The sequence below is a fragment of the Littorina saxatilis genome, linkage group LG5 (genome assembly GCF_037325665.1).
Source record: "Littorina saxatilis isolate snail1 linkage group LG5, US_GU_Lsax_2.0, whole genome shotgun sequence".
Lineage (NCBI taxonomy): Eukaryota > Metazoa > Mollusca > Gastropoda > Littorinimorpha > Littorinidae > Littorina > Littorina saxatilis.
The window spans coordinates 51,230,693-51,243,552 of NC_090249.1; the positions used below are offsets into that span (position 1 = coordinate 51,230,693).

At 38.7% G+C, this 12,860-nt stretch overlaps 1 protein-coding gene across 1 annotated transcript in view; it reads right to left on the reverse strand.

Annotated features, from left to right (window-relative positions):
- The window catches only part of LOC138967406 (uncharacterized), a 32,153-nt gene that overhangs the window by 6,024 nt on the left and 13,269 nt on the right, over positions 1 to 12,860 (reverse strand). Inside the window, exons 3-5 of the mRNA XM_070339947.1 lie at positions 5,641 to 5,763; positions 1,633 to 1,729; positions 494 to 692 (exon numbers count right to left, since the gene is read on the reverse strand). Coding sequence (XP_070196048.1) covers positions 494 to 692; positions 1,633 to 1,729; positions 5,641 to 5,763 — 419 coding nt within the window. The remainder of the gene's footprint in view (positions 1 to 493; positions 693 to 1,632; positions 1,730 to 5,640; positions 5,764 to 12,860) is intronic.

The following is a 12,860-nucleotide window of genomic DNA, read 5'->3' on the forward strand; positions in this document are numbered from 1 at the left end:
GAATATTTATTGTCACTTTTATTTATTTTATTTTGAAGGGTCTAGAAAAACGGGTTGGGTTGGGAGGGAAAAAATAAGGTCGGTCGGGGAATCGGAAATATTATTTTTTTCTTGGCTTGGAGGCGTATTCAAGAAATCTCCGATAGTGATTCTATCGGTGAGAAAAACAAAAAGCTAACGATAAAAATATGAGGAAAGAAACAAACTTGCATCTGTCTCGAATAGCAATTCCAGCTGAAGAGACGATACAAAAAATAATAACCAACCTCGACCAAATATTTGCAACAGATAGCTATCAAACCCAGAGGCGTTGTCGTATGCTAATTAGTCTAAATGTATTGAATACGCATCCAGTTTATCAGAAAGAAGTTTGTTTGTTTGTTTCGTTCATGGGCTGAAACTCCCACGGCTTTTACGTGTATGACCGTTTTCCCCCTGCCATTTAGGCAGCCATACGCTGCTTTCGGAGGATCTTCAGAAAGAAGCGACTCACTTTGAAGATCTGGTCTTCGCTGACGCCGAATTTGCGGACCTCAAACTGGTGATGGACCTGCTGACCGCTGTCCGTGACGCCCAACGAGATGCTGACACTCCGCACGTAATACTGACCCATATTCAGCTCGTTGATCGCGTACACCTCCACCGAGCAGAACGAGTGAGGCGTGGCCGCCGTTCGGTGTTCTGTCACGTACCTGAACATAGGAAGAAATAAAGCTAAAGGAATGCATGACAAGAAAGACAAGCGCAGCCGCCAAAGCGCGGAAAAAATAGTGCATGCTGTTGAGTGGTATCATTTGCTTCCTAAAAAAAATATTCACATTTCTCGTGTCTGATCACATGAAAAGTGTGTGTTCTGTGACGAATCTGGTTGGACATGCAGAAAGAGTGTGTTCTATGACGAATCTGGTTGAACATATGGACAGAGTGTGTTCTATGACGAATCGGGTTGAACATATGGAAAGAGTGTGTTCTGTGACGAATCTGGTTGAACATATGGAAAGAGTGTGTTCTGTGACGAATCTGGTTGAACATGCGGAAAGAGTGTGTCCTGTGACGAATCTGGTTGAACATGCGGAAAGAGTGTGTTCTGTGACGAATCTGGTTGAACATATGGAAAGAGTGTGTTCTGTGACGAATCTGGTTGAACATATGGAAAGAGTGTACTGTGTTCTATGACGAATCTGGTCACATGGAAAGATTGTGTTCTGTGACGAATCTGATCACATGGAAAGAGTGTGTTCTGTGATGAACCTGAACATACGAAAAGAGTGTGTTCTGTGACGAATCTGAACATACGAAAAGAGTGTGTTCTGTGCACGTGACGTCCTGAACATACGAAAAGCGTGTGGTCTGTGACGATCCTGAACATACGAAAAGAGTTTGTTCTGAGACGAATCTGGTTGAACATATGGACAGAGTGTGTTCTATGACGAATCTGGTTGAACATACGAAAAGAGTGTGGTCTGTGACGATCCTGAACATACGAAAAGAGTGTGTTTTGTGACGAACCAGAACATACGAAAAGAGTATGTTCTGTGACGAACCTGAACAAACGGAAATATAATAAAGGAATGCAGAAATGGTCCACCTCAGATACACGCAGGCAAGCGGAAGGTGTAAGGTAGCACTTACCTGGTGAGACGATAACGGCAGGGCAGGTCGACATCAGTGCGGGATAGGCCGTAACTATGGAGATGTGGATCGGCAGACACCGTACACAGAAGGTTTTCTGCAAAAAACATATTTATTGTAATGAAGCAAGGACACACAGTTACAGTCACATAACCAGTGTGAGATCAAAGCCTACCCCGAAATCGACCTTTTACACAGAGAGGCTAAGCATATGGAGATTTAAGGATCGAGTCTACCTCTGAGAAAAGTGATACACTTTTTTTTCAAGTGAAACTTTCTGTGAGTTCAAGGAGTGCTGAGACCAGACGTAACACACAACATGGGACTGAACGTGTTACTTTCTGTGAGTTCAAGGAGTGCTGAGACCAGATGTAGGCTAACACACAACATAGGACTGAGCGTGTTACTTTCTGTGAGTTCAAGGAGTGCTGAGACCAGACGTAACACACAACATAGGACTGAACGTGTTACTTTCTGTGAGTTCAAGGAGTGCTGAGACCAGACGTAACACACAACATGGGACTGAACGTGTTACTTTCTGTGAGTTCAAGGAGTGCTGAGACCAGACGTAACACACAACATAGGACTGAACGTGTTACTTTCTGTGAGTTCAAGGAGTGCTGAGACCAGACGTAACACACAACATAGGACTGAACGTGTTACTTTCTGTGAGTTCAAGGAGTGCTGAGACCAGACGTAACACACAACATAGGACTGAACGTGTTACTTTCTGTGAGTTCAAGGAGTGCTGAGACCAGACGTAACACACAACATGGGACTGAACGTGTTACTTTCTGTGAGTTCAAGGAGTGCTGAGACCAGACGTAACACACAACATAGGATTGAACGTGTTACTTTCTGTGAGTTCAAGGAGTGCTGAGACCAGACGTAACACACAACATGGGACTGAACGTGTTACTTTCTGTGAGTTCAAGGAGTGCTGAGACCAGACGTAACACACAACATGGGACTGAACGTGTTACTTTCTGTGAGTTCAAGGAGTGCTGAGACCAGACGTAACACACAACATAGGACTGAACGTGTTACTTTCTGTGAGTTGAAGGAGTGCTGAGACCAGACGTAACACACAACATAGGACTGAACGTGTTACTTTCTGTGAGTTCAAGGAGTGCTGAGACCAGACGTAACACACAACATGGGACTGAACGTGTTACTTTCTGTGAGTTCAAGGAGTGCTGAGACCAGACGTAACACACAACATAGGATTGAACGTGTTACTTTCTGTGAGTTCAAGGAGTGCTGAGACCAGACGTAACACACAACATGGGACTGAACGTGTTACTTTCTGTGAGTTCAAGGAGTGCTGAGACCAGACGTAACACACAACATAGGACTGAACGTGTTACTTTCTGTGAGTTCAAGGAGTGCTGAGACCAGACGTAACACACAACATGGGACTGAACGTGTTACTTTCTGTGAGTTCAAGGAGTGCTGAGACCAGACGTAACACACAACATAGGACTGAACGTGTTACTTTCTGTGAGTTCAAGGAGTGCTGAGACCAGACGTAACACACAACATGGGACTGAACGTGTTACTTTCTGTGAGTTCAAGGAGTGCTGAGACCAGACGTAACACACAACATAGGACTGAACGTGTTACTTTCTGTGAGTTCAAGGAGTGCTGAGACCAGACGTAACACACAACATAGGACTGAACGTGTTACTTTCTGTGAGTTCAAGGAGTGCTGAGACCAGACGTAACACACAACATGGGACTGAACGTGTTACTTTCTGTGAGTTCAAGGAGTGCTGAGACCAGACGTAACACACAACATAGGATTGAACGTGTTACTTTCTGTGAGTTCAAGGAGTGCTGAGACCAGACGTAACACACAACATGGGACTGAACGTGTTACTTTCTGTGAGTTCAAGGAGTGCTGAGACCAGACGTAACACACAACATGGGACTGAACGTGTTACTTTCTGTGAGTTCAAGGAGTGCTGAGACCAGACGTAACACACAACATAGGACTGAACGTGTTACTTTCTGTGAGTTCAAGGAGTGCTGAGACCAGACGTAACACACAACATAGGACTGAACGTGTTACTTTCTGTGAGTTGAAGGAGTGCTGAGACCAGACGTAACACACAACATGGGACTGAACGTGTTACTTTCTGTGAGTTCAAGGAGTGCTGAGACCAGACGTAACACACAACATAGGATTGAACGTGTTACTTTCTGTGAGTTCAAGGAGTGCTGAGACCAGACGTAACACACAACATGGGACTGAACGTGTTACTTTCTGTGAGTTCAAGGAGTGCTGAGACCAGACGTAACACACAACATGGGACTGAACGTGTTACTTTCTGTGAGTTGAAGGAGTGCTGAGACCAGACGTAACACACATGGGACTGAACGTGTTACTTTCTGTGAGTTCAAGGAGTGCTGAGACCAGACGTAACACACAACATGGGACTGAACGTGTTACTTTCTGAAATAACGACTGAAATTTGAATATTGGGATCAGACTTTTCCGGAGAAAAAAACCACCCCGCAACTGATGACATTTCTAAGATTCTTCTGTGGATATGTAAACTAATCGACTGTCAAATAATCCCGCACGAACAAGAGTGACATTGAGGAAAAATTGTAGAACACAAAACATAGTAACTTTACTGATGGAAAACAATCACCTTGTCCCAACTTTTGAAACTAAATGTCATGCATGACACACATTTTTCAACACAAACAAACATGATATTAAACATGTAAAAGTGATAACAAATCTTAACATGTTGTTACATCGAAGGTATTGTATCCCTTTAACCACAGTTTCACCATATGAACACCCCTTAACAATTAACGTGCTAAATTTTGAACTGTGTAGCATCTACTAACCCTACCCCATATCGCTTTCAGTCGCAGTTCAATATTTAAAAAAAAAAATCGTGTAAATCTGGTATGACACAGCAAGCCATGTAGTATTCTCTATGTACTAACCAACCATCTACGCCCGAAAATCCAACGTACTGCGCCATCAGAGATTCAAAGACTACCCAGAAGGGCTTAAAGATAGTACACCTAAGGCGCCATTTTTGAAAGTTTTCTGACGATATGGACCTTGAAAAGGTCAAGGGACATTCGCTGTACTGTAATTTAGAAACATCTGCAATGATTTGTTTAAAACTGCTCCAAAACTATGCCATCTTTTAAATGAATTTTAATCAGCGAGCGGTTTGCGTCGTCCAGCTCTCCTCTGTCAGGAGTCATGACTTCCCTTCGTCATCATTTCCCTTCGTCATCATACTTTATTTAGTTTTCAAAGATACCCATTCGTCAAAGCAGATTAAAACCGCTGGGTAGAGGAAGTCAAACCTATATTCTATCTAGCAAACGTATGCAAATTCCGTGCCATACAGGGCTAAAACGCTTCGCATTATATAAAGATACACACTGGCCGTTAGAGAATATCACCGTGTGAAAAGACTACTTAACACAGCATAGATTTGAAAATAGAATGCTCCAACACTAATTCTACGACCTTCCTCGTGTGTGTTGTTATCTATTCAACACCCAAAACAAACCCTGTAGCTCTCGGCTCAATTTCAAATCTGTACCTCTAGGAACACTCAGGGGCGAAAGGTAGGACGAACATTATGACTGGCGCAACAAGGAGTCACAATGCGAAATACAGTCCGAAATGCCCACTCAAAACACAGCCGTTTTCAGTTAGAGTAACTGAGTGCTCAAACGTTTGGTCACATAATTACAACTCCGACCTAAAATGTATAGCTCTTGCGGCGATTTTTTGCTAGATATTATCACTTTAAGTACAAAGCATTTTAATGGGGCTGCATATTTTGAAGCTACAGAGCACAAATAGCCAATTTTCTTTTATAAGAATGAAAATAAAAGTAAAGAAATAAATAACAATGAAATCAAAAATCAAAAAGGAACCACCAGACGAGGGAGGGAAGACTACTGTTACTGAAAACTCGGGATCAACGATAGCTTTGAGGTACTGCGACCAGATTTGACCCTTACCGTTGTCCACGCATTCTATTTCCCCGTTGCCCTTCTGGCCGGGCGGACAGACGCACTCCTTGTCCAGGCAGTCTATGCCGGTCAGACAGCGGCGGCCGATCTTGGTGCACGACTCACCGGAAACTGCCACAAAATGCAAACAGAGATTAGACGATGTTCGGAAACAACTCTGTCGGGTTTGTATGAATTGTGAAAGAGTGAATACCCTTGCTTTTAATGGGACAAATAAATCCACACGTGCTCCTCACAAGTCCCTTGTCCACGTGTTTCCGACAATGCTATTTTTAGAGAGAGAGAGAGAGAGAGAGAGAGAGAGAGAGAGAGAGAGAGAGAGAGAGAGAGAGAGAGAGAGAGAGAGAGAGAGAGAGAGAGAGACTGAGAGACAATGACAATGACAATGACAATTCTTTATTTTACGAGGGTAACAGAATAAGCATTGGTATACTTTTTTGCATCTGGCCCTCGCCCTAAAGAGGGACTAAATCTACTATAATAACTACTACTACTACATACTTACATAATTAGTAAAACAGTATAAGTTTATGTACATAAGTGCATTATATGAAACATTGTAGTTTATAAATTTTCATGACAAGGTGCAAAGCAAAAATGTGCAAGTCAATTAGAGTCAGAATACTATGCAATAGTACTTCAACGAGAGAGAGAGAGAGAGAGAGAGAGAGAGAGAGAGAGAGAGATGGTGTGTGTGTGTGTGTGTGTGTGTGTGTGTGTGTGTGTGTGTGTGTGTGTGTTCATGAATTAATGTAGTATGCTTTATGTAGTCTGTCTGTATGTTTTATGGCTGTCTCTCGTTCGCTGTGATTGAACTTGATTTGTGTGTGTGAAGGTTCCTGGAGAAACAAAATAAATCCCATTAAAAAACACACCCCTATACCGGGGGTGTAACTAGAGACCCGTACCGTACACATATATTCATTCGCTTGCGGTTAATCACGATGTAAATCGTAGTTTTTGTTTGTCTCAGTATAGTTAAAATGACAGTACCATACACACAAAGACTGCACCAGATTTTCTAAGCCTCCTTTGGCAACCGTACTCTGATTAAAGGGAGGCAATGCAGTACGCCAGTAAGGGGAAGGTCATGTAAGGCAGACAGAAGTAACTTCCCTTGCATTTCTGCTGCCTACAACGGTAACAAGTGGTAACTAGACCGCAGGAGCTTAACTTGGCCAAACAATTATTGCAACAAATTTCAAACCCAAATTAAAGCATTTATCCCCGTGTCATTTTATTTACACTTTATATGCCAGAGAAGGCCGTTCACTTAACCTTCAGGATCACCATTTGGATTAAATATTTCTTTTACAGGGATCACGTGACCGCCGCTCAAGTAAGGGTACTCTCAAAATCGACCAGACAAAAACGGAAGAGCCGAATGAGCCTTAATGTGTATATTATCTATTGGGTCTTAATGGGTCTATTGGACTTACTTTTTTTTTTTTTTTTTTTTTTTTTTTTTTAAATCTCAGTTGCATGCAGGCTGCTTCAACCCTTTCTTTTTTGCCTTTTTGTTGGTTTTTTTTGTTTTGTTTTTTTTGTTGTTGTTGGCGGGGAGCATCCTTCTTCATTGATTTTTTATTTATTTATTTTTTTTTTTTGAGTAATGTTTTTACTATAACATTAACATTACTATATATCTAAAAGTATTTTAAGCAACTTTTCTATATAACAATTCCCTCTCAAAAATGCATACAATATCCAGAGGGGAGCCATATCTATAAATACCAACACACATTTTGGCTATCACAATCAAATAATTCACATAACTTATTAGTGCCTTGGAACTTTGTGAATTTTCAAATACGCCCAAAAAAACTTCCTTTACGGTAATTTTAATGATCATATTATATTTACAATTCACTTTATCTTCAACGCATTTCCAAATGGACATAATTTTCGGGCAAAAGTAAAAAAAATGTTCAATATAATCAATTTCGTTCTCACAGTGAGTACAGCAATTACTCACGGAAATGCCTATTTTATACAATAAAATATTTGTGGGGTAAATATTGTGCAATATTTTCCAGTGCAACATTCGCAATCTTGTTTCTGTGGTTACTTTGTTTACTATTAACCATTGCTCTTTTCCCGGCCTGAAATCAAATTTATGTTCCCAAAATTTAACTACAACCGGCTCCACATATTTTTCCTTTATAATTAATTTGCGAAATTGACAAGGCTTACTCAGGTTCTTTAAATCGTTGAATCCACATACATTTCCATTTGCAGAGCGTAGTGTTGCTGCTTTAACTGCTGTACAAATCACCCTATATTCAAAGAATCTTGTGGGCTTACATCCAACCTTCTGCTGCATAATATTAAAGGGCACAATCTCATTACCAACATATACATCCTTTACTCGACAAACGCCTGCTTTAATCCAGTCGCTAAAAAACAGGGTTTGGCCGCAATAGATTATATCCTTGCTGTTCCATAAACACGTATCTCTTAATAACATGTCTCCACCTACTGCTCTCTGAATCATGTCCTTATTTTTCAACCAACAAATTAAAACTTGTTTCCAAAATACATTTTTAATTAATCCCAATCCTTTAAAAATTTTTACCGTGGTGTTAGATTGGAAGCAACACAACCTTTCACCAAGCTTCGAAAACATATGTATCGGTATTTGTTTCCAACTTTCCTGCTTTTCGTTCAATAAATTTGCCGCCCAGGACAACAAACAAGAGGACTGCATATCAATGACATCAATCATTTTTAAACCCCCATCAGGAAACTCTTGACACATCACTTTTCTTTTAACTTTCTCAAATGCCTTAGTGTTTGAAAATCGTTTTTTCCAAATAAATCTGTAAAACATAGTATTTATCTCAGTCAATACCTTTTCGGGTATTACCAGTGCTTGCAACGGATAAATAATCTGCGATAACAAAAGAGATTTCACAATGCATATTTTCCCCATGATACTACAATTTCGTTTAAACCATTTTACAATGTTGCGTCGTATATTTTCAATACGGCTTGTCCAATTTTCTTCAATCTCAGAGACCGATGAGGAGCTACTGAAATAAATTCCCAAAATCTTCACTTTTGTAGTCCACCTTAACCCGCACTCATTTTCATTACCATATTTATTACTGCCCAAGGCCATGATTTCAGTTTTTTGTCTATTCATTGCCAAACCAGAGAATTTGGAAAAATAGGTTACAAGGGTTAATGCGTTTTTTAACTCATCCATATCGTTCAGAAATAGGGTCACATCATCAGCATATAATAATATCTTAAAGAACATATCATAATTATCATTAGTTTCTTTTGGCAGAGGCAGACCCTTAATTGAACCATCATTTCGAATTTTCAAGGCCAACAATTCTAATGCAAGGATGAAGGCCATCGGTGAAAAAGAACAGCCCTGTCTGATACCTGCGTTCAATTCAATACATTCCGATAACCAGCCCATAAAATTGATACAACTTTCCGATTTATACAATAGAATCTCTACCCATCTTACAAAGACGGCACCAAAATTAAATCGTTTAAATGCATACACAATATACTCTTTGGAAATCGTGTCGAAAGCAGCTTTATAGTCCAGTGCTACAAGGAACCCAGGTTTATTATATTCGTTTACATACGATACTAAATCGTCTATTTGCCGGATCGCTGAACTAATGGTTCGACCCTTCAAAAAACCATACTGATCTTCACCAATAATATCTAAAATAACTTTAGATAGGCGAACTGAAAGAGTCTTCGCCAATATTTTATAATCAGTGTTTAATAGTGAAATCGGTCGCCAATTATTAAGGTCGTCCCTTGGTAATTGTTTACCCTTATGAATTAATATCATTATTGCCCGTTTTTGTGTGACGGTTAATTCTCCCTTTAAAAAAGATGCATGAAAGGAATTCAATACCATGTGTTTTATTTTACACCAGAAGAACTTCATAAAGGAGGTTGTAATACCATCACATCCAGGGGAGGAACCGTTTTTCATATTTTTTAAGGATGTCGACAATTCTGTTAAAGTGATCGGACTATCAATTCCAGTCTTCTGCTGTTCTGTTAATTGAGGAACTTCAACACCATCCAAAAACTGTTCAACCAAATTTTCATCAAACTCAATATTTTTTTCGTATCTCCTTCTAAAAAACTGGACTTGTTCAGTCAAAATATCATCCTGATTTGTTATCACCTGACCATCTGCTTTAGCAAGACGATCCATAATTTTCGCGTTCGAGTGTGTTTTTTCCATATTGAGAAAATACTTTGTATTTTTTTCTCCTTCTTCAATAAATTTAATTCGGGACCTAGTTTGGGCTCCCTTAGCTTCCTGTATTGAATAAATTTCCAGTTCAGCTTTTACTTTATCTTTTTCCATCAACAATTCGTTATTATCTTGATCTAAAACAAGGGCTTTGTCAATCCTATTCAAATTTTCCAACAACTCCCCATGTCTATTAAACTTACATCTATTTTTTTCTTTACTGTACCGAATACAAAATTCTCTTATTTTAATCTTACACAAGTCCCATTTTACGTGATCCTCCCTTATTTCATCTTGTATCTCAAATTCTTCCAACATCAAATTCAATTCATCAACAAAGATATGATCCTTTAACAAACTATCATTAAATTTCCAATATGATGGACCACGCTGAAATGAACATAATTTATATGTTATGTTAACCGACCTATGGTCGGATTGTGCAACGGAACATATATTACAGTCTCTAATATTATTAAGCACAGAGTCGGAAACAAAAATGTAATCCAATCTGCGAGCAATGAAAGGATTTTTTCTTGACCACGTAAATTCCCTTTCCTGTGGCCAGAATAACCTCCACATATCATTTAACTCACTATTTTCCAAGAACTTTTTAAAGCGATTAACATCCCCCACATTATGTTTTTCTCCACTAATAATGTCTTCTTCATTATCAATTACGCAGTTAAAATCTCCACACACTATGTAGTTCAACATATTCAGCGACTGAATGTGCTTTTCCAACTTTTCAAAAAAAAGATATTTTTCTTTACCAATCGTTGGAGCATATGGGTGCGTCTCAGAATCTCGTCCTCTGTTTGTGACATTATCACCAAAAGTAAAATCTTCCCAGAAAACGTTGATAATACTATTTACACACTTCTCAGGGTGTACCTTTTCAGTTTAAACAAGAAAAAATATAACATTGCCTTTAGTTTGCCATATATTGAGCATTATTTGGACCATGTGTGCAAAATCACCCGTGTAACATGGAAACAATAAAAGACAAAAAAACTGCATTTATAAGGCTGAAAACGACTTTTATTCAGTTATTATTGTTGAATCACAAGCCATTATAGAGTTCAATATGAAATGACTACATGCAAACAACAAAATAATGTTTTTTTCAAAGTTCCATGCATTCGTCAAAATTTCAATACAAAAATGAAAATTAATTAATGATATCCTGATCAGAACATGTTGATACATGGCATTCATTCAGTCTTATTGACATTTAACCTTCACAATAGCATATATACAAAGATTAGTTGCTCTAAGACAAAATGTTAGAAAGTTATCCCAAAAGAATGCAAAATGGTCACCGATGTAACATGGAAACATCACTTTTTTAACAAAGAAACGGTTATGCTTTTTCCCACAAACTTTACTAAATGAAGCTGATTTTGCAACCAGATTCTTCTTAGGTAAAATGCCAAACACTAAAACAGGAACAGAAAGAAAAAAAGCTGGACAAAATCAAGCAAACTTTGCCCCAAAAAAGAGAAACATTAATGAAAAGTTCATCACCGACGTAACTCGGAAACGAACAACCAGACATGTATTATAAGGTTTGACATGAAGAATGCAAATGTTCAAAAGTGGTTCATTCAATTGTTAAGACAATAAACCAAAGGCATTGGTTACATATAGAACAGTTGCCACTTGCAGTTAATTAATTTATTTTAAAAGAAATAATGCCCCCTGGCATTGAAGGTGGGGTCACGAATCATGGTTGCATCAGATGTAGGGACTAAGGAAATATCATCGATCCCTGGAAAGCAATAGTAGTTCCCCTCCGGTTTCCTTCGAAGGAACGTTACCACCAGTTCATCAGGTCGAATCTCTTGCACCTGAAACATGCAAGTACCTGCGATTTCAACTAAAGATTGATGCAATATGTGTACTAGTTTCACTAACATGAATTTGTTTAATGTCTATCAAGATTTTGATGCATCCACATTCACTGGCTAAAAACAAAATAAAGTAATTATTTTGTTCAGACTTACCATTCCATTGAACATACAACTTTTACAATTAAAGAAAACATTGACACTTACCGTTCCTTTAAATGGATTTCGGAAATTTAATTTTGATCATAATTTTTTATATTTTTAATTTTCAGAGCTTGTTTTTAATCCAAATATAACATATTTATATGTTTTTGGAATCAGGAAATGATGTAAAATAAGATGAACGTAAATGTGGATCGTTTTATATAAAAAAAAAATTATTACAATTTTCAGATTTTTAATGGCCAAAGTCATTAATTAATTTTTAAGCCACCAAGCTGAAATGCAATACCGAAGTCCGGCCTTCGTCGAAGATTGGTTTACACAAATTTCAATCAATTTAATTGAAAAATGAGGGTGTGACAGTGCCGCCTCAACTTTTACAAAAAGCCGGATATGACGTCATCAAAAGTATTTGTCGAAAAAAAGAAAAAAACGTCCGGGGATATCATACCCAGGAACTCTCATGTCAAATTTCATAAAGATCGGTCAAGTAGTTTGGTCTGAATCGCTCTACACACACACACGCACAGACAAACAGACACACACACACACACATACACCACGACCCTCGTTTCGATTCCCCCTCTATGTTAAAACATTTAGTCAAGTTTTGACTACGTGAAATCGAAAGAAAAACTATTATTAACAAATGTTTAGCCTAATTTTTCACTTCATAGAATATCATAGCAGCAAAAACTCACCTTTTCTTAAGAACCTTGGGTGTTGATCACTGTCGTAACAAAATCACAGACTTCGGAAACATTCTCGAAATCTTTCTTCGCTGCTGGAAGCTGAACTATTTCTCTCTGTAACTGCGCATGCGTAGTCACCCGCACCTCTGAGTCACTACGCGCAAAATAGTTCTAATCTTTCTTCAAAACTCTGAACATTATTTGCAAAACCGTTCACCATCGTAACGGAATTTTGAAGAAGCATGTCATATTGCGCAACTTTCAACT